The sequence below is a fragment of the Ambystoma mexicanum genome, chromosome 8 (genome assembly GCF_040938575.1).
Source record: "Ambystoma mexicanum isolate Mex_15411 chromosome 8, UKY_AmexF1_1, whole genome shotgun sequence".
NCBI lineage: Eukaryota > Metazoa > Chordata > Amphibia > Caudata > Ambystomatidae > Ambystoma > Ambystoma mexicanum.
In genome coordinates this window covers 1,500,992,160-1,501,019,875 of record NC_090929.1, presented here as the reverse complement: position 1 = coordinate 1,501,019,875, position 27,716 = coordinate 1,500,992,160, and the positions used below count along the sequence as shown (strand labels likewise).

At 47.4% G+C, this 27,716-nt stretch overlaps 1 protein-coding gene across 1 annotated transcript in view; it reads right to left on the bottom strand.

The window, feature by feature from the left end:
• The window catches only part of AS3MT (arsenite methyltransferase), a 1,233,739-nt gene that overhangs the window by 1,059,621 nt on the left and 146,402 nt on the right, over positions 1-27,716 (bottom strand). The window contains exon 2 of the mRNA XM_069611692.1: positions 26,137-26,191. Within this exon, the coding sequence (XP_069467793.1) occupies positions 26,137-26,191 (55 nt within the window). The remainder of the gene's footprint in view (positions 1-26,136; positions 26,192-27,716) is intronic.

The following is a 27,716-nucleotide window of genomic DNA, read 5'->3' as shown; positions in this document are numbered from 1 at the left end:
AAAGAGAGCTAGTGGTGGCGGGTTTTTGAATGAAGAGACCTGTCATGAAATGGAAAATAAGGACAATGATTCTTTGACTTTGTCATCTGTTTCATCAGCCTCTTCCCGCCATGACTTGGAGAATGAAAGCAGGAAGAAATTGAATTGTGAGGGACCCGAGCTAATTGAAGAGCGACTGCACTTTCAACAGACGGTGATGGCATCACTTTCAGCATCCTAACACCAGTTACAAAGCTATATGAGGTCTTAAATAACACTCTACAGGACCAATCGTCCCTTATTACAACAATGTCAAATAAGATGATGGGGCTGGAAACTCTGGTCAATAAGGTGGATTCTCGATTGGACAAAAAGGCGGAAAATTCCATAAATTGGCAAAATCGCCTTTGTGATCTCACGAGGACAGAATCTGCTGATAAATCTTTGCTGATGTACGCTCTTTTAGCCGATTGTAAGTGGAAGCGAGCGCAATGCAAAAAGCCAAGATTTGGGGAAAGAGCCTCCTCCAGTAAACCACGGACAGAAAAAGAGCTAACCTCGCTAAATGAGGTGGCTTTGATCTCGCCCAAGCCAAGTGACTCCCTGAAAATGGCTGGTGCAGAAAACATCTTTTCAATGTTTAAATCAACTAAGTCTACAGAAATTCAAAAAGTAACATCAAATGGCAATAAGACAAATATGGAGCAGACCAACAAAATCAAAAAACATGTCATCAAGGTCTCAGAGGAAATCAAATCTGCGCTCTCCACCACTGACTGATAACAGACTTTCAGCAAAACGTGCAAGGAAAGAACTACAACTTCCACTGGATGAAGTGGCAGGTAAGCTGCTGCAAACATCAGTAACTGAAAGTAGGGAGGAAGCCTGCAATCTTTCAGAGACAGGCTTAAGTGAGCTAATTGAAGAAATGGAGAGGGTAGAGGAGTACGATGTCTGGAAAGAGATGAGCAAATCAGAATGGGCAGAAATTGAGAACCAACTGGCCATAGCGACCCAATCATCAAATGTACCCAATCTAAAATCCCTCAGCAAACAAATGCAACCGCAAGGCCCAAAGGACCCAGTGAGATTCAGAACTTTGGAAGACAAGCGAATGAAAAGCACGCAAGTGAAAAATCCCACGAGTACCCCACGCGATAGGGGGCCAAGATCCAAAGAAAAATGGGGGCCTCTAGGAAACCCTAAAAGCACCAACAAAAGTAATAAAAGGTCTCGAGAAAAGACGACCCCTAAGGTGTACCTCAAACGAATTATCGTGGGACCCAATGCTCCGATTGTAAATATGAGGAATGTGTTGAGATTGTTGCATTGCATCCTTCCAGTTCTACATATATCCACAGCAGACATTAAAGTTGTGGAATGTGTTCTTGAGTAAAGGCCTGATTGGGTCATCCTCCACCTAAATTCACAGACCAAGAAATACTGTCTGTTGTCACAAAACGAGAAACTCCTTACGCTAGGATATGAAATAAGCGACTATCAGGAGAGGATTAGAGAAAGATGGAAAGAGGCGACAGACTACAAGGAAAAAACAAAAAGGGAGGAGAGTGTTCCAAACTCTAAAAAGGGAGAGAAAATGATAAAGAAGCCAATAAGTGAAAGGGACCCAAAACTTCCTCCCTTCTTAAAGAAAAACGACCTGATGCCCCTAAAATTCACAGTGGAGAATCAAGAAAGTAACCGAAATATGGGAGGGCGCTAGAGAGCCCAACCAAGATGGCAGCTCTACTGTGAGCTCCACACAGGGCTCCCGAATATCCTGCAAATATTGCGTCTGAGGTGACAAAGACGACACACTAACACTGGCAAAAGCTTCCCAAAGCTCCCCTGATCCCAAGTTATAAGTGAGATGGCATGGGAGACCCCCTGGCAGCAAGATCAAAGCAGCGATGTCTGAGTTGGAACGCGGTCCCAGCTCTGGGAAAAAACCAACGGCCGACCTGAAGATGGCAGTGGTGCCGGGAATCTGCGGTGAAACCTGATGGGCACCCCGAACCTAGTGGGTGACCAAGAAGCACCGCCGAGAAGCTGGAACCGTAACACCGAAAGCACCATCGCCAGCCCGGGCCCAAAGCTCTGTGACAGCAAATGAGGAGGGAGAACAGGCACGCGGGCGGAGCAGAGCCAGAGTTGGCTGGAACCCCTGCGGGGCATCCTAATTGGCCTACGATCGGAAACAGGCGACCCACGCAGACCTGGTTAGCTAGCAGCACATACACGACAGACACCTGATATTATTCATACCATCCTCCCGAATGATGATGGGGGGGACGACACCCCCACATAACAGAGCCCCCGGATGGTCAGACTTACCCGGGTCCTCAGCACAGGCCCACCCAGAGTGGAGGCAGTGAGGATCCCGCTCCGGGCACATGAAGACACCGCACCATATAAATCCATCGGAGTAGGAGTGCAGCCGACCCGGGCTCGAGGGCACACACACGTCATACAACTCGAGGCACCCGCCAAGCTCAATCAACAATCAGAGGAGCTTTGAGTTCAGCGGCCCACCAGACGCTGTCGGAACACGGCGGGAGAGGTGAGCTCCCCACTCCCACCCCTCGCCCCCTGTACAGGCCGCGATGCTGGAAGCGCCACTCCCCAGGGGGCGACAGCGGCTCTGAAACAACCGTAAACAGTGAGAGCCCCGGCTGAAGTTCAGCCCAGTACTGGCCAGGCTCTGCCGTAAACCCAGTTTCCATGGCCACTGATGCACCCTCCTAACAGCGGAATACACTAGGCAAGCCCAGCCAGCTGTGGTGACCCCTTTGGCACAGGACCTGGGGTTGGAGGCAGTCTGGAGCCCGTCCCAAGGTCCCTCAGTGGAACCCATATCTAAAGTGAAGGTGGGACGATCTGGTCGCCTGTTGCCACCCGGCCCATTAACATCACAACACTGCGGGCTAAACCACTGTAACGAGCAGAAGCACAGAGCAGCCGGGAACCAGGTGCAGCAGAACGGCCCTAAACCATAAGGCAGCAGTCACAACTAATAGCACGGCGACAAGGGACCATGCTAAGAGGCAACATCTAGCTGCAAAATAACCCAACCAACCAAGTAGAAGGGGAACTGAAATGCCACCCCCACAGCAAGTAACCTAGGGCATTATACACAGCTGATTAACCACCTGGCTGGCGGCGAGCGAAGGACCCCCTCCTGACCAGCACAAACTCAACCCACTTGACGCCTCTTACGACCAGAGCGAAACAAACTGGAAAGGGAGACCCAGGTATTGCCGGGAAGCACTGCAATTAAACAGCTTGTGGCGGCAGCAAAAGATCATCCCTCCTACAAAAAGATCTCCAGGAGATCGGCACTCAACACCTGGCCCAGTTAAATTAAGTGAGTTTGGCAAAGAAACATAGACACTGCAATGATATTCCGGCAATTTAAAGTTAATCAACAAAGAGCCACCTTACACAAGTCACCCGAGCGAAAGGTGTATGCGGAACACCAACTAGTAAACGCCCTCACGCGAAGAGCGCTGCTGGTGGAAGTGAGGACCCTGCAGCTGGCGCAGCTCATCGAGTAAAGCAATACGATTCCGACCTGCAAAGCGGCAATCAACACAGATTCCGACCAGTCAATTGCCAGGACCACCTGACGAAATCGCCACCTAGTTCAAAAACTCCATCAGTACAGTTACACTCCCAATCCTGTCGTAATACCTCCTAATAAGTCTACTCCAACCTCATTAGCAACAAACATCGAGCATGGGAAAATCAGACAAATCTCAAAGGAAACTGAACTTCGAGTGCTGATCTGCCGCCAAAACTCCCAGGCCACAATCACAGTCAGAGCCCCCAGAAGCCATGATGGAACAGGATAGTAATACGGCCCAAACTCCGAACATTGACATCCGAGAGATTTTGTTAGAACTCAAGGGAGGCATCGGGAGTCTGGACTCTAAACTCAGCTCTCTATCCTCGAAAGTCGATCTGTTACAGCACCGGCTAGATAAACACAGTGACAGATTGGACACAGCCAAACAGAGGGTGTCAGACCTGGAAGATGGAAGCACTGCATTAATAGCCAGAGTGTCTGCATTAGAAGTCCAAGTAAAAGCAGTGACAGCTAAAAATGAGGAACTAGAGGGGAGAACCCGCCGCAATAATATCTGCCTGGTCGGGGTGAGAGACAAATTCCGCAGAAGATGGAAGAATTTGTAGAAGTCATGTGTAAAGAACTTTTTGGAGAACCCTCACTATCCCATCTCTCTGTAGTTGAAAGGGCTCACCGGGTACCCACAAGTCTCCCAGTCCCAGGAGCAGCCCCGTGCCCCATCATTGCGCGACTGCTCAACTACAGAGACTGCAATACAATCCTGCAACTTGCCAGGGAAAAGGCAGAGCAGCACTATGACGGAGACAAAATACAAATATACCCAGACTTATCACCAGCAATCCAAGTATCGAGCAGGTCCTTCGCAGGAGTGAAAAGACGCCTGAGAGACAGTGAAATACAATACTCTATGCTCTTTCCTGCAAAACTCAGTACTCAACATTCTGGGAGGACGCAGTTCTTCAATTCACCCGAGGCTGCGAGCAGCTTCCTAGACGAGATCGGCTGCCGACCTAACAACAACCCGAGACCAGCAAAGGAATATCGAGGCAGTAGAGACCCGACCTGAGAGCTCCTGGTACGTCACGAACTAAGTGACAAACTGTACACCTTACACCACAAAGCCGACAAAGTGACACTTAAACATGGGGAAGCAAAATAGTTCACCTCAAATATATTAACAACACTTCGAACATTTGGGTAACACACCTAGATGTAATCATGTATAACTTCTGAAGGGAGCCATCGGACTTGGATGGGCACTAGCACATCGAGCTCAGCACTGTTTAAAAGTTACTGGTTTAAGGGGAGGGAACAAGTGACAGGCGTGCTGGGGGTTGCCTGTGTGGGAGGGAGAGGGTGGGAAACTCCACTGTAAGTCAGTACGAGTAGAATACATTGAATTGGGAAAGGAAATCATATAAGAGGATGCGCTAGTCGAGGGTCTGGTCCCCACTGACGAACTCCACTGTTAGACACAAAGAAAATGGCAAGGCATGCATACACAAGTAGAATAGTAACTAAGAAATGTGTACACATACTGTATAAACATATTGAGTGCCAAAGAGATTCAAAGTTGCAACATGGAACATTAGAGGGGGGAATAACCCAACTAAAACTCAGAGAATATCTCAATACCTTAAAAGACTTAATGTCGATATCGTCTTAATACAAGAGACCCACCTTCTCCCCTCCTCCGAAAGAAGATGGGTCACCAGTTGGGGCTGCCACAGATACTATTGCTCCTTTTCATCCTATGCCAGGGAGGTGGCAATACTGATAAGTAGGAGAGTGAAGTTTCGACTGCTGTCAGTGGCATGAGATGAAACAGGTAGAGCACTACTGGCATATGGGTTGCGGAGACTAGTCGTCTTAGTAAACACATACGGACCGAATGTTGATAGCACCAACGCATTTGACTGGGTGATGACACACTTATCAGAGTTTAGGACGGCCACGATCATATGGGACGGAGACCTGAACACTACCTTAGACCCAAAAAGGGACAGATCTCACATGACCACGAGTGCACTCACCAAGGCGAGCCTCCAAATACAAGAACTCTGTAAAGCCTACAACTTAACTGATGCATGGAGACTCAGTCACATAGAAACTCGAGAATTCATCTACCACTCCTTGGTTCACAGTACCAGCTGCAGGTTAGACTACATACTGGTGTCCCGAGAGGGGGGGATTCCACTGGGGCGACAGTCAAATTCTCCCGAGAACGCTCTCCGATCACTCTCCAGTCACCCTGGATTGCATACCCACAGCTAGCGAGAGGGGGGGGTTACAGTTGGAGATTCAAAGCAGGAGCACTCCAGGAGTCAGTGTTTGCCCAAGAACTTCTAGCCGAGATTAGGTACTTTCTCATAACTGACCAAGAGTCAGTTTCATCGAGTGGGACCCTTTGGGAAACTCGAAAATGCTACACCCGCGGGATTTGCATGGGCAGAGAAAACAGGATCCTCAAAATTATTAGAAAGGAGCTTGCAGAAAATGAGACCCAGCTCAAAGAACTGCAGAGAGCATACACTGAACACCAGGAACCTCAAACCCTGGCACTGCTCAGAGAATAATTAGATAAATTTAGGGCAAACGCTGATCGCGAAGTCCGGTTCCTGGCACAAGGCCAACAAGTCTGGCAGTATGGCAAGGGCCAGAAACCAGGGGCTCTCCTGGCAAGGCTGTTAGCCGCTGACAGATGCCATCCACACGTAGAATGCGTCAGAGACCCCCATGGAAACTTTGTTCACACCGAAGAGGAGATTGTTGAAGTGTAGTGAAATGAAAGACCCCCATAGCCCTACGAGATTACCTAGAGGAAACAGAGTTGTGCTGGGTGGAGGTAGAAATGAGAGAGTCCCTTAATAAACCGATTACTCTCGACGAAATACTAGCGGCAATAAAAGAACTGCCGGGGTCCAAATCACTGGGCCCCGACGGACTGACCGGGGAATTTTACAAAGCATTTGCCCCAACACTGGCACTGATTCTACTATCGGTAAATGAGGAAGAACTAGAGAGAGACTACCCCCTCCATTATGTGAAGCTAATGTAATTTTATGTTGCAAGCCTAGGAAACCCCCTGAAGAGTGCGCCTCTTATAGGCCGGTTTCATTAATAAATGTCGATAATAACATTTTCGCCAAGATCCTAACTAAACGACTGCTTCCATTGATGCCGGGACTGGTACTAGCTGACCAGGCAGGATTCATACCTGGGCAGAATACAACATTCGATATCTGACGGCTCTTTTGTATCATGGAAGCTTTAGACCCCTGAACCCAGTTAGTGGCGGTCCTTTTAGACACAGAAAAAGCCTTCGACTCGGTTGAATGGCCATACCTTTTTGCAGTACTCCGGAAGTTGGGCCTCGGGGTATACTTCTTAAAACCAATCTCACTCCTTTACAAGAACCCCTTAGCTAGAATCGTACTAGGGAAAACGCAGTCGACACACTGCAAACTAAAAAGAGGGACCAGACAGGGCTGCCCTCTGTCAGCCCTGCTGTTCGCCCTCGCAATGGAACCACTCGCCACGGGCCTCAGAGCTAGACAAATGGAAAGAGGACTCACCCTAGGACCCCTCAAACTCATTTTGTCACTATACGCTGACAATATGGCCCTCTTCATCAGTGACCCGGTGACGAATCTGAACCCAGTGATGAGGGAAGTGCTCAGGGTTGGGGTCTTCTCGGGGCTAAAAATCAATCATAACAAATTGGTGGTATTCCCCTTAACAGCAGAAACTGTAGAGTTTAGAGACAAATTTGAGTTCCGATTGGAGTCCACCGGAGTCAGGTGCCTGGGAGTAATTCTGACAAGGAATCGCGAGGAACTCTTCCGAGACAATTACGGAACGAAGATAGAAACACTATGCGACAAAATATCAAGGCGGCAACACCTTCCACTCACACTGTGGGGTCGTGTTTCCATAGTAAAAATGGTTATATTGCCCAAATGGTGATGATACTGTCAGGAAGCTTCTTCCAGAGCTTACGTGGCCTAATCCTGGAGCTACTATGGGAAGGCAAGTCAGCCAGAGTGGCCCACGCGATCCTTGTTCAACCAATAACAAAGGGAGGACTGGCACTGCCTGACCTAGAACGCTACTACTGGGCCGCACAGGCGCAACTCCTAGGACACTGGTATGCCACCAGCTTCATTTGTCCCCATGTCCAAATTGAATGGGCCCTGATAACCCCCAATCTCCTGCGGGCAGCGAACATTGGTGAACTCCGGGTACCGCCAAGGACACTAGATGCAGTTCTGATCACGTATTGAATATGGAAAAGAATTGCAGGGAAATGTAATCTCACAGATAGATACTAACCCCTTCTCCCGGCAAGATTTATCCCGGGATGCCGCTCACAGCTGAGAGGGTATATTTTTTTTAAACCACTATTAGGGTCAAATATATTTGTATTGAACCATTCCCCCATCTCAGTTGGAGAACATTGAAAGTTGTTGAAAAATAGCCCTGCCCCTCTTGTCTATTCTGCCCCCACAGAACTCTGCCATACCTTGTTTGGAAAAAACTGTATTTTGTTTTACCACATATTCGCCCCCCTCTATGCCATTCCCCATTGAAACCATTAGTGTATTGTTGAACCTGCTCCCTTTTGGTAAACTCTGCATTTGTATTGTACCACCCACATGGAAATCTTTTACATTTTGGATGATTTAATAGTGGGTTAGGAAAAGGATGGGGTTGTTGGGTTTCATATTTTTCGAGAATAAAAGAGTCTTTAATTGTCACATCAGTGGAAGACCTTGTTTATTATCTCATATGGATGTATCACCCCACCTGCATTGTCCCCATGATGTCCATGTCCATCTGCCTCATCGCCAGGGTTGTCTTCATATACCTCCTGATCAGGCATGGGCATACTGCGCCTCATGGCGCTATTATGAAGCATATAGCACATTGTCGTAATCTAACACACATTGGCCCTCATTACAACACCAGCGGTAACCAATGGCGCTATTAGCACCATGGTTGCTGCCGGTATTGTAACGAGTCTGCCAATGGTAAATGGGGAAATACCGCCCCATTCCAAGGTTGGCGGGGCAGTAATTCCCCATTTACCATCGGCCCTTCCCCATTCCCATTTTTGCCCCATAGGGCTCAATGGGACTGGGGAAGGCGGCAATTATGGTACCGCAAACTGCGGTACTGTAATTACCTCGGAAGTCCCTTTGCGGGTCCCTACTTTAATGGCTGGTCCAGACCAGCCGTTAAGGTCAGGAGCCGCAAAGGGACCTCGTAATCAAGCGTTAAGGGTTTAACGGTGCCGACACCTTTTGCGGTGCCGTTAAAACCTTAACGCCAGGGTCGTAATGACCCCCATTGTCTGGTTTGCACTTTAAAGCCTGTGAGGGGTCAGTAATGTGAGACTCACAACTGTGTTTAGTTTTCTCAAAATCCGACATTTATTTTGCACAAAATTATAAAATATATCCTAACTAAACCTACTCTGTCTGGGGATTCCCTACCTCTTCTAGGATCTAAGGGAAAACCTAACGTTCACAAAACTAACCCTCTAAACAACATTAACAGTCAAAGGACGGGAGCAATCATTTCAGAGAGGTGGCAACTCAGTAGGGGCACCAGACAGGGCTGTTTATCCTCGTACTAGAACCCTTAGCGATATATCTGAGGCAACAATACGAGGAGGTGGGAATCTACATGAAAGGAGGTCCACATTTAATATCAATGTATGCCGACGATATGCTGTTATACTTTAGCTATCCAGAGGAAAACCTGCAATATATCTTAGAAGTAATGGAGCGATTTGTGTTGCTCTCTGGCATTACAGTTAACCCTAAGAAGTTGTGTATATTCCCCTTGGGGAGATATACAGGGACTCTGTGAGAAAACGTACCAGTATTACAAATACCTTGGGAGACTAGAACCTTTAGCTACTTGGGGATTGATATCTATAACACTGTGGAGGCTGACTATAAACATAACACAGAGAAGGCAGTGGCAAACATTGAGAATAGCATGAGATTCTGGGCTAAGCTTCCCTTAGCCATGGTAAAGAGGGTGGAACTGTTGAAGATGGTAGTATTGTCGAGGTTGTAAAAAAATGTTGGGAATATACCATACATGATACCCAAGCGATTCTTTGTTAAACTTCAGAGCATATGTAGAGGGTTCATATGGCACAATACCAGGAATAGAATAGCCCTGTGGAAACTGCAGAACATGTATGATAAAGGGGGCATAAAATTGCCGAACTTTGAGGTCTATTATCTGGCCAGCCAATTACAATATGTGGCTAAGTGATTAACAGAAGACTCAACATCGGAGTCCAGATTGTTGAGGTCTGAATGTGTTCCATTCTTTTTGAAAGAATGGATATGGCTGCCAAAACCAGAGCTAAAAGTGTGCACGAGGAGGTTAGAACTGGGATGGTAGATGTGGCGTAAGGCTTGCCAGGCCATGGAGAACCCGACCCCGTGTTCTCCGCAAGTGCCGCTAGTGGCATTGACCGGAGTGGACGAGCAACTGAGGAAGACAATTCGTACGCATTGGGAACCAGTGGGCATTGCAACGCTGGGAGATGTATGGCAAGATGGGAAGGTAATGGAATTTTACGTACTGGTAGAAGAGACGGGTCTACACTTAGGGCAGTATATTACTTAGACCAGATTGGTACGGCGGGTGAAAGTGACATTGCCCAAAATAGTGCTGGAAAATCAACCCGACACGGCCATAGAAACAATTTATGATATCTCAGGGGGGACGACACGAGGTCTCCCAAATCTATGAACTGCTGATGTCCAGGGTGGGAAAGGAAGTGACCCAGCTGAGAAGGGACTGGGAAGAGGAAGCTGGAGAACCCATGAATAATGGGTTGTGGGAGAGGGTCCAGAGATACCATAAAAACATGCCTAGGAATGAGAGGCTGCAACAGATCCAGTTATATGTTACCCACAGAGCGTACATGACGTAGCCCACCACTTAACCGAGAAGGGGATCATGCTAGATGTGTAATCTGTGTGGGCATGCATGGTAGTTTTTTTTTCTAGACTGCGCAAACTGAAACACGTGAGTAAACTCAAGGACTTGGCCTATATACTTGCCAAGCGCAGAAATGCCATGGGTTGGAAAGCAAACAATAGGCCAAAAGGTAGAGGTCTGGTGGCGTAATCTCCAGAAATGGGCAGAAGCGGAAACTGCGGTATAGAATGAAGCGGCCAATGGGGGAAAGGGGTGAGGAAGCGGAAACTCTGATGGCCTGGAGACACTTAGGGGCCACACTGTCTGGGTCCACCCAGGCCTGCCTAAGTGAACATGATTCTTCCGGGAATACAGAGGGGGAGGTACCCCTAGAGGAAACAATGGCGGAGGGCGGAGTGGAGTAGGCTCGAGTTAAGGGGGAGGGTAATGGGGAGGCAGTGGACATTTCACAATACTGTATATGATGCTTGAAGTTATATGACATGCACTGCTGGGTTTATTTTTTGTTGATTGTTTGTTGTAAAAGTTACTAAAAATTGTGTACAAAAAAAAAACATTCAAAGCAACATGAAAAACAAAAAAAAAAGGTTACCAGACAACCAGTGTCTTGGATGACTTCTAATGGTCTTGGGCGGATCTTGCTCCCCCATGAATGTTCCAAAGTCAATTAACTCCAAGGAAAAGTCTTAAACAAAGTCTTCAAAAGTTCCAAAAGAAACAAAGGTTCACACAAATAAAAATCCACTGGTAACAGTTCATTATTTGCTTGATGAAAAAGACTCTCCTTCACAGTTCCACAAAGAAAATAACGGCAGCGCCAATGGAGATTCCTGGACGACTTCCTTCCAGGAGAGAATGTGTAAAGATGAAGACCAAAGTAACACTTCTGTTTGCATCAACTACTCTGCTTCTAACTTCTGCAGCATCTTTTATACACAGTTTGTCAGCATGCTTCTACTTAAGGTTTGCTCTTTCTTCAGCAACTCCGTTCTGCTATTCGTACGCTGCAAGCAGGCTTCTTTGCCCCATAGTTCACTTCTGCTTCTACTACTTTCAATTGATACAGCTCTGATAAGAAAGGTTGATGCCCACAGTTCTACCTCTGATACCACAACTTCCAGTGTTAGGAAAATGTACTGCTGCTACTGCAACTTCAACTTTAGGCAACTTCAGCAACTTCAGCAAGAATTCTTCGACCTCTAAAAGTTGGCAAGGCACCCTTCCCTCATGTATGGCAAGAAAGGACAGCCTATTCACCTTTCCTTCTGTCTTGCAGCTACCACAAAATCTGCCTCTAGCTTCCAGACTATTTCTCCTCCATTCAAACAGCCAAGCATATTTAAAACAACTTCTTTTTAACAAGTACCCAGCTCCCTTCCCCAGCTTCATATACACCTTTTCTCCAAAGGTTACTCCAAATATGCTGTGCCACTTTTATAGCTTTGGGTAACCTTGCCATCTTAATATTAGAGGACTCTCAGGTATCAACAACTTCAACGACTCCAGAATAATGGTGTATAGTTCTTAAATGAGCAGGATTCACTTTAACAGAGTTGACGGTATTCCTTGGTTAATGCTTGTTCTTTTGTTCAGCTTCTGCCACTGCTCCGACTTCTACTGCTAGTGTTTGATATGTTACAAGATGCGGGTTTCTTAACGGAAATGAAATTAGGCACACACAATTTTGTTTAGTCTTGAACTGCCACTTCAAAGAATGCACGTTCTCACCTTTCGGTCAGCTTTCAGCCTCTTAGGTGTCAGGAAAAACTGTTCCATGCACAGCCTCTTTAAACTACACTTGTAACATTTTGGGAAAGTCAGTTCTGCTTCAAAAACTTAACAAGCAGCGTTCGCCTTGTGAATAGGAGCAACGCGAACGCTCAGCAACAAGTTATTTCCAATAATGGGGAAAAGAGATGCTTTCACTACACACGGGTACTTCAGCTTGTTAACATTTACATGTGTTACATTTCCCTTATTAGAAAGACTTCCCACTTCTGTGAATAACTTCTACTCGCTTAGATGTACACCCAAGTGCAATTAAAGCTGGTTACAGTTACCAACAAGGTTTTTCTATTAATTTGGAATCCGGAGCTTCCCTTTTCTGACTCCACAATTACAACGACTGCACGCTGCTTCTACCTCCCGGCTTGGTTTCTTCTCCTGCTACTGCTACGGGGAGTCTTGGGATCCACACCACTCTGCTGTCCTGATCCGGCCTCATTAAGGGAGAGTCTTCCACTGTCCAGTTCCCTCTGCTTGCTTCTGCACACGGGCCTTGGGAGAATGCACGACTTCAGCTCTGCATTCATTGCAACTAGGCGCACCTAGAAAGACAGTCTGTTTCTTCCAGCCTCTTCCAATGCTGCCACAGCCAAACAGGGTTTGTGAGCATAGGACTAATTCAGAGCCTGAAGGTGAAATCTACCCTTTCTCTGCTCCGGCGTCTCTTCTGTGGTCACACTTCCTTGTGAACTGCCAGCCTTGTGCTCTGCTTCTTCTGCTTCTACTACTGCCGACCTTCCAGCTCCTACTCCAGCTTCTTTCTACAGTGCCTCCCTGCTGTAGCCTTTTATGTCCCTCAGGTGGGTTAACTGGTTTCAGGTACAGACCCTTAGGACTAATTACCTGATCTTGCGAAAAGCTATTAGGCATGCCTGCCTGACCTTGACTCCTGCATTCCCCTTCAGCCCACTTCTTCTTCACAGTCCCTGGGGGATTCTGGGACACAAAGTCCACTTTAGATACATTACATTTCTCTACTTCTTTTTTAAGGTTTAAAGACTGATTTTCCTCCCTTGATATTATTAAAAGAGGGATTATAAGATCTAACCTTTTTAAAGATAGAAGGGGCAGGAAAAATCCCATTTTCACCATTCCTAGTGGTACCCCTTTGATATGAAGGAGGACATGGGAACTTGGGGCTATAAAAGATTAGTTCTTTGGGTTCAACACTAAATTGAGTCACTTCTTCAGATTTTATCCGTTTATCCTTAGCAGGATGTCGAGGTATATCAAAATGGCAATAAGTCAATTCCTCCTCTAAATCTGTGGTAAAAGTATTCCTCTTCAAGGAAGAATACTGTGTCTCACCCTGCAAAATGTCGCCACCTCTCTGGGCCTGGTTTCCACCCAGGTGATCCTCCCGCAGTACACCACCCCTAGGACTGGCCACCTGGGAGGAGACTCTAGGCAGGGATTTAGTAGTTGTTTAGCCTCACAGTCCTTGCAGACACTGAAAAGGGTTTTTCAGAACATCAAAAGCACACACAATAGCGTCCTGTGTGCCAATGTGTGCCAAGTTGTATATCTGCTGACTTTGTGTAATGGACTGATGTATCAGTGCTATCAGCCTGATTTCTGGGGAGTACCCAGAGTTATTTGCAAGAATGACTGAAGGGGGTTTGAGTAACAGTGGTTGTGGGTGCACAGGGCCATTTATATGTTATTATTCTATTAATATGTTTTATGATATCCACATGGCGAGAAGCCAAGTCTGGTGTTACTGCAGTCCCTTCATGATGAGGGGCAGACAGATGTTCTGCAGGATCATCACATCATGGGTTGACCCAGAGAAGTAAGCACAGTAATTTCCAGAAATCCTGCTCTCTGGCTATTGAGTAGTACAAGGGCCACAGGTGTGCAGACCAGTCACCTGATCACACGGGAAAAACTAGAGCAGCTGGATCACCAGTGAACATTATGTGCTGATCTATGTTCTGCCTCATGGTGCCTGTGCCATTATTAGGATTTTATAAAGGGGGGGTTGGCTAATGTCATGTAGATCACGGTGCTCTGGAAAGAGCCACTTGCACAGATGCGCCACACAACTAGTATCATCAGCAAGAAAAGTATTGTTGTACCAAACTCTCACCTCTGTTGAGTAAATCCTAAATGATGACCAAGAGTGAGTGAACTGTCACCATGTCCAGCCGGTATGAAGTACCTGCCAGTGGGACTCATTCAGAGCCTGCCAGTCCGGAAACAACGGTGCCAGTAAGCTTAACGGCACTGTCGTTTCCAGACCAGCATATTACAAGTCTGTGGGCGTGTACCGACCAGCCCCCAGCAGGTCAGACCTGCCAGGCGGAACGGCACCTGCCTGCAGAGTTTTCACGGAAGCACCGGCACCGTTACTAACGGTGCCGGTGCTTCCGTGGTCCCCACTCCACTAGAGCCCTATGGGACTCTAGGGGAATGGGGATTAACAATGTACCGGTGACTGACTTTCCAGGACGCCGGGGTTGTAATCCCCCAGTGTTACCGGCAAGTCAGGTGCTGGTAAATCATTACGGGTCCGGCGGCAACCTGCCGGAAGTACCGGCACAGTTACTCCCAGACTCGTAATGATCCCCAGTCACTTAAATCTAGGGGAGACCAGTTGGGCATATAAAGCCATGGTGTGAACCTCCTCTGACAAGTGGTGCCAGCAGAGATGGCAAAAGGGGAGCCTGATGCTCCTCCCCCAATGTAATAACATGATCAACTGCTCCCGCTTTGGCAGTCGACATAGCCATTTTGGCTTTTCACCATCGCCCTACACTAGATTTTCAGCTGCTTTCTGGTGGTGTTCATTTTTGGAGGACTCTACATATGTTTTCCTGCTTTAGTGACCACCTCACCCTGGACTCCCTTGGCCAGGAAACATACTGGAAAAGTTAGTCACTGTCCAGCTTCAGGATCATGTAGATAGACATGCCGTACCAGATCCTCACCAATCCGTGTTTCGTCCTGGATTTGGTACAGAGACAGCCCTGATAGTGGTCTGGGAAGCGTTATTGCGGTTATCAGATTCAGGCGAGATGTTCCTTTTAGTGATATCAGATTTGTCTGCAGCATTTCACCTCAAGGATATAAGTATACAATTAGATCACCTGAGGGCGGTCAGTAATGTCTCAGAACATTTCATTAATTGGTTCAGCTCTTTCTTGTCTGATCGTTGCCAGCAGGTGAAGCTAGGGGGATTCCTTTTGGACTCCCTTCTCCAGAGTTGTGGCATCCCTCAGGGTTTGTCACTCTCCCCGCCGCTGTTCAACTTGTACATGCAACCATTAATGGGCATTTTGAGGGAACATGACATAAGATTTCAATCATACGCCGACGACGACCAGATCTTTCTAAAGCTAGGCCATTTTGAGGATTCCTTTCTCAGACTAGGCCAGTGCTTAGAAGAAGTAGAAATATGGATGTCCCAGAATTGGTTACAACTTAATCCCAGTAAGACGGAAGTGACCCTGTTTGGAGCTAAACATCTGTTAATAGAGGACTCTTTACCATACTTTATGGGTTCTATATTAAACTTTGCCGCCAAAATCAAGAACTTGTGTTGCATCTGGCAGACGAATCTCGGATGTGAAAGCCAGGTGGGAATGAAAATACAATCCGTTTTTTATTCCTTATTACTGCTGCAACTAGCTCTGCCATATGTCCTGCCTGAAGATCATGCCACTATTGTTGGGACATTAATCAATTTCCAATTAGACTATGGAAACAGTATGCTAGTGGGCATTACAATGAAGCACCTGAAAAAGTTGCAGAAAGACCAAGATGCGGATGTTAGATTAATTTTCAAAGTCCCAAAATCACCTCCAATTTCATCCATGTGTCGCTCTCTCTTCACTGGCTTTCAGTTAAGGATAGAATGGATTGTAAGGCTCTTTGCCTGGTTTTTAAATGTTTGAACAGTCTAGCCCCAACATATCTTGCATAAAAAATTAAACGGTACTAACCAAATCGATTGCTGCTTTTGGCTTATAAACTGCTGTTGATGGTCGCTGCCTCCCGCTGTGTCTCTACAGGAGACACTCTTGGCAGTTTATGGTCCTAAACTATGGAACAGCTTGCCTTGGGAGCTCTGGAACATGAAAACGCTTCTACAATTTCTTAAATCCCTTAAAATGAATCATTTTAAATAATACAAATGTAGGTTTTCGAAGGGAGTCCATGCTGTGAGGACGTGTCTGGTGTGAGCTCCCGCTCTGATCCTGACAAAGATCCTTGCAGCAGTGTTTATCCGAGCATTATTCCATGAATTTCTACAGCGATAGCTGTGACAACATTGGCCCAACTCTGTGCTCCTTTCCGGTGTCTGTCGCAGACCCAGAAGCCGAGTTGTCAGCCGGCTCTGGTATATTGAAATGACTGAAAAAGGGCGGCTGCGCTGCTGCGGGGCACACAATGAAAGTGGGCCAGGAGGCTGCAGCACTCCCCATCCTACCTTTGGTGCCACTGTGAGGAGGACACTTCAGCGCTGTGGCCCGTGGCGAAACTGGGTGCCCTCAGAGGGATTTCAGGGCTGCAGGCAAGGCGGGGCTGTGTCCCCCCGCTACTTGGGACATGGTGCAGCCGTGTTGGGCTCCCACGTCGGAGCTCTAGGGAGGCTGGTACATTGCTGAGATAGCCCGCACAGTGGCGCTTCTGTCCCTGGTGACCCCCCACGCAATCCTTAACGGGACTGCTGCTGAGGTGGCAGCTGCTGCCCCGATGCAAGCTGGGTCTGATCTATGTTACCGGTGTCTCACTCTGGAAATTCACCCTTGCTATTAATGAGAATTGCAGGTATAGTCTGCCTGCTGTAAGGAAGTGCCTGACGTTGTAGCTGCATTGGGAGCATTGTAGTGGGCTTGTGCCCAGGGATGTATCACTGTGGATGAGTCCCGGGTTAGAGGTTTGCTACACTTATGCACATGGATTGACTTTGAGTGGATTGCTAGGGGTAAGCACTCCTCTCTACAATTGCACGCTGGTGGCTGATTGACCAGCAGCTGCCCTGATTGGATTGCCTATTGGATGGCTGCCTGCACCTTTTTTCCTCGTCATCCACGCTGCCGGCCTTGAAATCTTGTCGATGTGTTCAGTAAAGCTTTAAGGGGTCATCTCCTTGGGACACATTGGCCCAGCATCTCCTTCCTGCCCACCCTGCCTGCCTTATTGAACTTTGTGGACATGGCGTCGACTGGGGTTCCCTGGCTGCTCCCTGGACCTGGAGCTTGTCATAGGGGGCGCTCCTACGCATACATAGTCTTCCATTTTCTGCTGGTTCACAATATGCCGAGTTCAGGGGGTGTGATTCTTACCCACCCTTGCCATGCCGGCCACTAAACAGAAGGGATGCAACAAGGCCACAATTATGGAGTCTTTTGCTGCCCACGGGAAGCACCGAGATCCTGCGCCATGGAAGGATGTGTAGCAGCCGGATGTGCTGGCACCGTAGATGGAATCTCAGGAGGATAAAATACTGGCTGCAATTGCTGCTTCGCAATCTTCCTTGGAGAGTAAAATTGAGGAAGTCAAAGTAGATGTGCACCTCTTGCAACAGGGTGTATGGTCCTTGGCAGAAAGGGTCACGGCTACAGAGTCCCTGCCACAGGAAACCGCAACGACTACTGCGGATCTGTAGTCGAGAGTGAAAGCCCGGGAGGAGAAGAATGCTGCACTAGAATGACCCGGCTGATCCAATTTAAAGTACTGAATAAGCTACACTACACACCTCAAAAAATTGCAAAATTCACACGAAACGACCCAGGAAGATGTCAGAAATGCGGGGCCGACCAGGCTGACTCATTCCACATGTTTTGGAGCTGCCCACACATAAAGGTATTCTGGGGGAAGTGGCGACAATTCTAGAAGAGGTTACGCAGGTACCGGCAGATCTCACACCATTAAAATACCTAGATATAGGAAAGAGACCTGAGGTGACCAGAAGGCTCTTTAACATCGCTTGTGCGATAGCCAAAAAGTGTATCCTGCAAAAATGGAAAGTGCACAGGCACCACAGGTGAATCACTTTCTCAAGGAACTGATGTACATAAATGAATGTGAGGAGTATTATGTGATGACGCTACCAAGCCCATGTAAACCAAAAGACATCTGGGCCCCGTTCAGGGTATACCTAAGTGAAATGGACTCAGCTAACAGTAGCCCGGCAAGGCCTAATAATATTTCTGCTCTGTAAATACCACATGTTATGTTGAAAAGCTGGATCGACTATACATGATATACGCAAGCTTGAATTGTCGTGTTGCTGCACTGTTATGTACCACAACTGTTAAATAAAGTTTTTTTTAAAAAAAAGAATGATGCAGAAGGAAGGTCGCAAAGGAACAACGTCTGGGCCTACCTGAGGGCACAGAGGGCACTGATCCTACCTCCTTCATTGAGAACTCGAAAACTGCAAGCGGTTTTCCCAGGAAGACTGTCACAGGGCTTCGCGATAGAGAGGGCACATCCCTCACTGCAGAAAATACTGCAGTCTGGTGCCAACCCATGACTCATAATTGCAAGGGTCCTTAATTTCAGAGATAGGGAGGTGACACTACAGTTTTCAAAGTAAGACGACACTATACAGTGGGGGTAGCTCCAAGATTGCTATATACCCTGATTAAACGCCATTGGTCCAAAAGAAATGGAAGATGTTTGCTCCCACAAAGGAGAAGCTTTGTCCGCAGGGACTGAAATATATGCTTGTCTATCCTGCCAAATTGAAGGTATTATACAAAGGGAAAGCAATCTTCTTCGAGATCCCGGAGGCTGTGAATATGTGGAAGGACCATAACAGCATGGCAGACTGGGATATGAACAGCAAATCGGCTGGGAGAAGATAGGGCGTCTGAACTTCTCAAGGTGTGCCCAGCACAATCAGAACTCAAATGTACTTGACATCTGTACTGTCACCACTGCCCAGAGTGATGCTTTGCAGCGGGAAGGGAACGCTGCTGCCCATGTCTGGTAATTTCTGACTCCCCCAATCACTTGACATCACTGGTACCGGGCCATTGCCGGTGCCCCTGCCCTGATACCCCGATGGCAAGGTTTTAGCTGGAGGGTATAGGTGCGCCTGAATGGCTCAAAACCATTGGGCATTGTTTTCTTTTTGCCCCACTGTTGGAGGGCGCTGTTTTTGTTACAGCATGTATGGTTGTGGTGGTTCATTATAGTTGTGGCATCTGGGATATTGAGAGTCGGCTGGGAGCGAGATGGGGGGATGCAGGGGACTGGACTTTACATGCAGCGCCTGAGGGTGTGCTGGGGGGGTCTACTGGCCTGGGTGCGATTGCTGGGGAAGGGTATGTGGTGGGGATTTTGGCAGGGGATCGTGGAGGTACTATTGGGGGTGTTCCTATGTTTCTTATTTGGCATCGATTAGAATAATTACCTGGAATGTCTAGGAATGAGCTCCTATTTGTGCAGGAATCAATTGCAATCCTATCTACACAGGAAGAAGATCATAATTGCCCTACTTCAGGAAATGCACCTGCTACCTGAAGAGCAAGAACGGGTTGTGGCTAGGTGGGGGGAACTGGGTACTGTGAGAAACCAGAAGGTCTCTCACCCGCTAGACCCCAGGTATCTGTCATCCAGCTGGCTAGGCCACAGCCATCGCTTTTGGATACAGTTCCTGAGGGTGGACCAGTGCGGGAGGATCACCTGGGTGAGGGGTCTTTGGGGAGTGGGACACTGGATGGCGAGACACGGTTTCCCTCCCCCTGTAACACCTTTACCCCATCCTACCAGGTAGAATACATGGGAACGTTACCGCCGCCGCCCTTTACCATCACAAACACTTCCACACGGACAGCTCGCTCTGGGAGAAAACAGACTCACACCTGAGCAGTGTACCTGACATGTCCTGCTACTATGGTCAGGCCGAAGTCAGGCAATTACTGACAATCACTCACACCTGACTTCCATTAAACTTCCCCACATGGATAAAAGGCGGAGCACGAGAGCGCACTCTGAGCGAGGCAAAGCACGCAAAGGAGCAGCAATTTCAAGAAGGCAGCTGAACAAGGGGAGAAAGACGGCAAACCAAGAAGGGTTTGCAAGGAGGGAAATACCCTTGACCTTTCCGACAGGAAACCGTTACTTTCAAAACCCTTGTAGATCAGAAAATGTAAGGCCAGAAAACCAGGTTAAAGAAGCGTACATTGTGTGTCGGAGACACCAGAGGCCGGCCTGCGTAGCTGACGAAGTCGGGGAAGAGCAGCAGCCACCATGATATCGTCCTTGGCTCCAAGAACAAAGTAGCATCAGAGAGATCAACACACCCGGTGAGTTGGGGAGGCCGATGCAAGACCGGACTGTGTTGAAATAAAGGTTGCAAGCAGCAACATTGTATAACAGACGTAGGGACGAACATTGTTTAATGCGTGTGATGAAAGACGTGAGTAAAGCTAAATTGCTGATGAATCTTTGAACTTTGAGAAGGAAAGATACTATACCAGTGACAAAGTCGTCTGGGGTTGCGTGGGTGCTCAATCGAAGGTCTATGTAAAGGTATCCAGCCAAGAGGTGGCAAAAACGAAAGTAAGAACATTGTGTGATGTGAATCAAAGTGGTCCTGTGACGGTTAAGCAAAAACCTTTGCACATTCGAAAGTCTTCGATTTTTTATATCAAGAGGAAACCGTAGAAAGTGAGGTTGCATGGTCCGAGCCCGAACGAGGGAGACCAAATGTGAATATTGTGCTAAAAGGATCTGAACCCGAACAAGGGAAATCCACCGTCCGAGCCCGAACGAAGGAGACCAGTTGTGAACATTGTGGTAAAACGGGGTCCAAGTCTGAAGGAGAGAGACCCATGATGAATATTGAAAACAAGAACTTGTACGTGTGAAAGCCCTGATAAGAAAGGAACTTTGGTGCTTATTTGTTGAGACAGGCCCTCTGCCGTAAGAGACTGTTATTGGAAAAGAAGCTTTGGCAAAAGGCCCTGATACCTTTGCTTTGAACTGCATCCTCGTGGCAGAGAAGCCATAGGGTGTGCAAAGCTCGAACGTGCTTAAAACATGGGCAAGGGAAGCCAACTACTAAACTATCCTGACATATTATTTCTTGAACACTTTTCTTTTTGCATACACTATAATCTCGCACCAATTTTTATTTAGAAGTAAGGATTGGCAATAGGTTTATTAGTATAGGCCATTTTATTTTGACAGACTTGACTAGGACTGCATTATTTTTATTGATGGTTGTAGCTTGCTCCCATCTTTAGATTTACCCATTGAAGTTCAATATACACCCTTGAACTGTGATCACTTGTGTCTGTCTTCACTGTTTGATACCATGCCTTCCTTAAAGTACGGATTTACATACTCGAAGTTCGCTAGAGGTGTGTTGGTGTGGATTGATGCTGCAGTTCCGTTGTACATGAATATGTGGAACAATAGGAAATATGCATAGTAAACTCTTAATGCCCTAATCATACGGTCTCGGCTCACCTTCGCTCATTGGTTGGCCAGCTGACCCAAAGGAGGAATGCTCTGTTTGCTCTGATTTTAATTGTGTTAGAGAAACTAATCTGGATAGTTTGGCCCCTGCACGGATAGGTCCTTCACCACCATTGGTGACTCTTACGCAATACTAACAGAACTATCACTAGCAGATATTTGGAAGGAGCTAAATGCACGCGGAAGGGGATATTCATATTAGTCAGCGCCTCATGGACTATATACTAGATTGACTACCTGTTTTTAGGGACTGAGCATTTGGCTGAATTGTCAAGTGCTGACTATATGGGGCACTCTATCTCAGATCACTCCCCGCTGATGGTGTGCTGGGACAATAGGGGGCCCAGACCTCTGGTCCCGATGTGGCGCATGTCGGCTGAGCTATTGCGGGATGAAGTATTTAGAGGACACCTAGAGGACTATCTTGTGACTTTTTTTGAGATAAACGTGGGCAGCATTGACTACTGGGGTACGGTGTGAGAGACCCTGAAAGTGGTAACCAGAGGCAAAGTGATAGCAGGGTACAGGACGGATTAGGCGATCGCTGTGTGAAGACTTGGAGATCCTGGAAGAACGGATCCGCATTATTAACTGGATAAAGTTCCTGGCCCTTCCACAGAGTCTAAACTGTTCCTACTGCGGGCCCAATGCACGGAGGCATGGGAGAGACTCCACAAATTTGACTAGCGCGTGCACATAGTGAAGGGGACAAGTCTGGGAGGTTGTTGGCATGGTTTTGCAGGACTGAACATCCGATGAATATGAAGCCCCCTGCTGATCTCAAGTGGCGATCAATTATATTTTCAGTACATTCTATAGCAGGCTATATAAGCATGAAACGCCAGATGTACTGAGTTCTGCGCTCTCCCAGATTCGGTGACCACGACTCACTGCTGAGCACGCTGCCTTGCTCAAGCTGCCTCTAACGGAGGACGAGCTAAATGGGGTGATAGTGTCCTTGTCGACCGGGAAGATGCCAGGTGATGGACTACCTGCAGAGTTTTACAAAACGTTCAGCCACACTCTTACCCCTGTTCTGCTGAAGGTATATGATAAGGCCTACAAAAAGGGTGTACTCCCACCTAGCATGCGGCAAGCATTGGTGGTCGCCTCCTGAATCCGGGGAAGCCTGCGGAGCCTTGTGAGTCATACCGGCACCTGGCAATGCTAAATCAAGACATTAAAATACTGACTGCGCTGCTGGTCGGGTAGCTATGTAAGGTAATTGGCGCCTTAATACACGAGGATCATACGGGATTTCGGCGTGGACGAAGTACTGCCATGAACCTTCGCGGCCTGCAGCATATAATTGTACAGACTAATATGCACGATGCAGTGGTGTCTTTAGATGCTATTAAAGCATCCAATTCAGTCTATTGGGAGTGGATGTGTGATGCACCACGGGGCTTTTGGATTGGAGAGGGCTTCATTCACTGGGTTATGCTGCTGTATACGCAGCCAGTGGCTAGGATGAAAACGGGGAGACAGGTCTTGGGCTTTAAGTGCATACAGAGAGGGACTCGACAGGGGAGCCCGCTGTCACCCATGCTTTACATACTGGCTTTGGTACCCCTGGCAGTGTTTTTGAAACAGAATTTCTTGAAAGCTGGTGTGGAGGTTGTGGGGATCTAGACATCTAATTTCTCTATATGCAGATGATGTCCTGCTGTATCTGTCTGAACTGAACATAACTTACCCATCATCTTAGAGACCGTGGACGCCTTTGCTAGCCTGTCCGGAATCTCCTTCAGCCGACAGGAGTCATGTCTCTTTCCCCTGGCCGGGCTATGGTTATACGATGTTAGGCACCATCCGGAATTGGGATTGCGGTGGGAATTACACACCATCAGGTATTTAGGTATCCATATTGCGCATATACCGAAGGACATGCACACCAGAAATACGGTTAGGGCAGTAGAGGAGGTGAGACGGTCAGTGGTGTTTTTGGGTAGGTTGCCGATGTCTCTTATGGGGCGGATAGCACTGGTGAAGATGTTAATACTATTGCGCCTATTATGTTTTTTTAAATGTATATTACTACATTACAGCTGGTTTCTTCCACAGCTTGGAAAGTACGCTTAGGGAATTTCTCTGGGGGGCATTGGAGGCACAAAATCACGTTGAATACCTTGTGCATAGCATATATGGATGCAGGTGTGCAGCTCCCGCGTTTGCACTGTACTATCTTGCTGCACAACTCCAATATGTGGTTGGCTGGCTATCAGAATTTTGAATGTATGCAACCCCTACTCACTGCATGTTCCCATGACTGCCGATGCATGCTCTGAGGTAGGGGAGTTGGCGGTTGCCAGGTGATGGGATGAGATGGGGCTCACTAGATGGGGACAAAGACGGGATGTTCGGAACACTAGGGGATTTGGAACAAACGGAGGGCCTGCCTAAGGGCCAGTTTTTACGATATTTCAAGCTTGCGGAGGTGTCAAAGTGTAGATGTGGGAATAGGCAGGAGGAACCAGAGCCTGCCGTGCCGTTAACTTTGATGTATGATTTGGAGGATGGCTGGCGCCTGGTGTCCCGGATGTATGGGTGCTTACTGAATGCGGTCAGTGTGCGGAATGTGCGGCTGAAGGAGAGATGGGAGGCGGACCTGGGCCAGGAGCTCACTGATGTCCAATGGGACAGTGCACTGATTTTTGTCGAAAAGGTTTCACGCAACGCCATGTTTCGCCTCCTGCAACTTAATGTACTCCACCAAACGTACATGACGCCTAGTCAGGTGGCAGATAGTAAGGTAACGCCTGCATGTCCGTGGTGAGGCACTGATGACGCAGATTTCATACACATGTTCTGGCAGTGCACACAGGTTTGTGCCTTTTGGCGCCAGATAGAGTTGGCCTGCGTGACCATCGGAGTCACACGAGATCAGTGGGAACCGACTGAATGCTTGCTGGGTGTATACCCTAGACCAGATAAATTCAGGCATGTGATCAAATTCATGGACCTAGCATGTGTCAGGCAAAAAGACAAATAGCAATATCTCGGAAACTACAGAAGGGGCAACAATATTGCTTATGGTATAAAGACTTTGGAGTGCCGCTGAGACCGTTGCTTGGTACAGGGCCCTGAGTGATGGCTCTTGGGAGCCTTCAGAGAATGTTGCTTCATGGAATGCGCTTCTCCTTGCGATGTTTGATCCATGAGACAATAAGCCCCCATGGACATGTGAGTATGGCTTTTCCTGAGGGTACAATTCAATAAGCCCCTCTTGTCTTTATCTGATGCCAAGTTACACTTGAATGAGGTTGTAGACCACATTTGCTTTGATTGCTTGAGTTGCCTAAGCTGTACTTTTACCCCTGTTGGGACCGCCTGGGAAGGGTCCACCTACAGGCCCGTACTGACCCCTGCTAACTCACCGGAAGATGTTAATCCCAGATGCCTTGTTTTGCTTTCTTTAGGTTCTCTTTTTTTTTCTTTTTACTTACGGTTACGCATTGTTTGGCGTTTTGTATATCACTTGCTTTGTACACTGGCTGTTTCGTGATGAGCTGTAATCAGTGGAACTGTACCAATATGATTGCACTATGCCAATAAAAAGAATTTAAAATAAATAAATGTAGGGTTTCTTTTTATGTAGCTGTATTTTTTCTCTCTCTATGTTTCCAGATGCAGTTAAGTCTGTTCGGTTCATGCACTATATAAATCAATCAAATCACATACAACTCACCTAATTTGCGCCAGGTTTTTATTGAGGAGTGTAGACTGGTCTCCTGCTTTCCACTGCAGCAGCATCCCTACACCAGGCTTCTCCTTGCATTATTTCTGACTGCATGCATTCAGATGATGCACCTGGACTGTCTGGCTTTGCGTTATTTCCGACCACATTCAGGAACGCATGCTGAATGTCACAGCATAAACATACGTCTGTCTTGAGGCTGGAACCTTTCTCTCAGAGTGTACTTCTGTCGGCCATGCCCGGCTGGCTTGTTAGCCCCACCTCGTCACCTTCCACTGCCCGCACGTCACTCGCCCGCTACATTTGGAGCCTTCCTGTGTTGCTGGTCTCCACTACATTCTCCGTATCATGACACGACACAATTAGCATATCTGTTCTTAACCCTTAGGTGCGAACAGCAATAATAACCGATGCGTTGATCTCCATAAACTGGTAACAGCTCTGGGGTTGGCGGGCCATACCTGGCTCGTGAAGCCCTCCGCCATGGTATTATTGCTTAAGTAAAGAGGAGTGGTAGGTAATGAAGGGGGCTTTGGTTTAAGGCAAACTTGAGTGTTAAGCATCAAGGGATTAAAATGAAATGTGATTCGAACTGTAAGCGTTTTTATCAGGGGATTGTGCTGACAAACATGCATTGAAAATACGCATTGCACAGACCATCTGCAGTCGGACCTCTTACCTTGACATCCGTGTGTATCTGAGAGTCTTGATCCCCGAAGCCAGGCGCTGCTCCACTGAACAAACAAAAAGATATATTTTAGCTTAGATAAGCAACTCAGGCTTGCATTCATTCCATAGCCCTTGACATTTCAACCCCATCGGACTCTTCGGAATCCCAGCACACGGGTTGCCCTTCCTTTTGTTACAATCTCAAGATTCTCAATCGACCTTAGACAGGCATTATGCTTCACTTTCTTCATTTGAAAACTTCCAGGAACAATACATATTTACATAACCTAACTACAAATATCAGCCTCCGTGGACTTTTCTGTACTTTTAGATTTTTAGAGACTTTTTATGAACGTAAAATCATGTGAAAGTGCTAGGCCAATCCCTAGACGTCGATTCCATGGCATAATACTCAATGTCTATCTTTAGATTTGGCCGCCGAAACTATTACTTTGGCGTACACATAGGTGGGAGATGGGATGTGAGGTGGGATACAGCCTATGGGCATAGTTTGGTAATTTAATCACACTAATCCCTATGGCCATTCCCACTACGAACTGCCCCTCTCTGCCCAAAACACACCCTGGTGGGTTTTCTTTGAGCTACCTCTATCACACAGAAACATTGTGCTGTATAAGACCTGTCAGTGTTATTTCCAGGTAGTCTTCAGGGAGTTAATGGATTAACTGTCCCTGTAATGAGCCCCTGGTGTGATGAAAATGTCTTAACCTTGTGTACCTTGAGATACCCGGATTTCTAGGCATCTGTTCCTTGCAGTGAATTCCTGTTAAAAACAAGGATTGGCAAAGCCTACAATTTTGGCATGTGTATAGGTATTAGAAATCCTCTGCCCGGTGTGATAAATCTGATGATGTCATCACTCCTTTCCTGGCGGTGACTTACTCCCATGCGGCTAGGGGACAGCAACCGCTACTTGATCCTGACCTGGGGGCGGCTATATGAGGGAGGATCACATGGGGGGAGACAACCACCGGGAAGGTGTCATGGTGCCATCGGATGAGACATGGTATCCTCTTTTTTTCTCTCAGGATTAACCTTCCCTACTGAATGCCCCAATGAAATATTGTCATATCTCCCCTCTTCCACCCACAACGAATGTTGAAAGCCTTTTGTCAAGACCCGTAGGCCAACCCTCAAAATATAACCTGCCTTGTGAAATTGCTGGAAACACCTTCCCAGACTCCACATACCAATCCTCCAAAACAAACTTACCATCTAAAACCAAAAAGAAAAATCACGCAGGGTTTTTATGCAACTTATCAAGAATGGACTACCATTCCCATGACCACCAAAATACTGGGACGAGGAAAGCAGCGCTCTAGTTGCTGAGAGCGCACACATGTGACCGGGACATTTAAACCACATGCGCAGGAATCTAAGACAAAGCTCGGCAGAGCCAACCAGCTCGAGAATGGAGGAAAGGAAAGCTGCTCCAAGCAGAAGACATGCTGCAGGAACGCCAGAAGTCCTTTGAGGATTCCTGGGCATTTGCAGGTGTCAGGAGGCAGCGTTTCACTTACCCAAGTCTCGTAAGAATCAGTGAAGCCCAGCTGAAGCCACGAGGTGTAG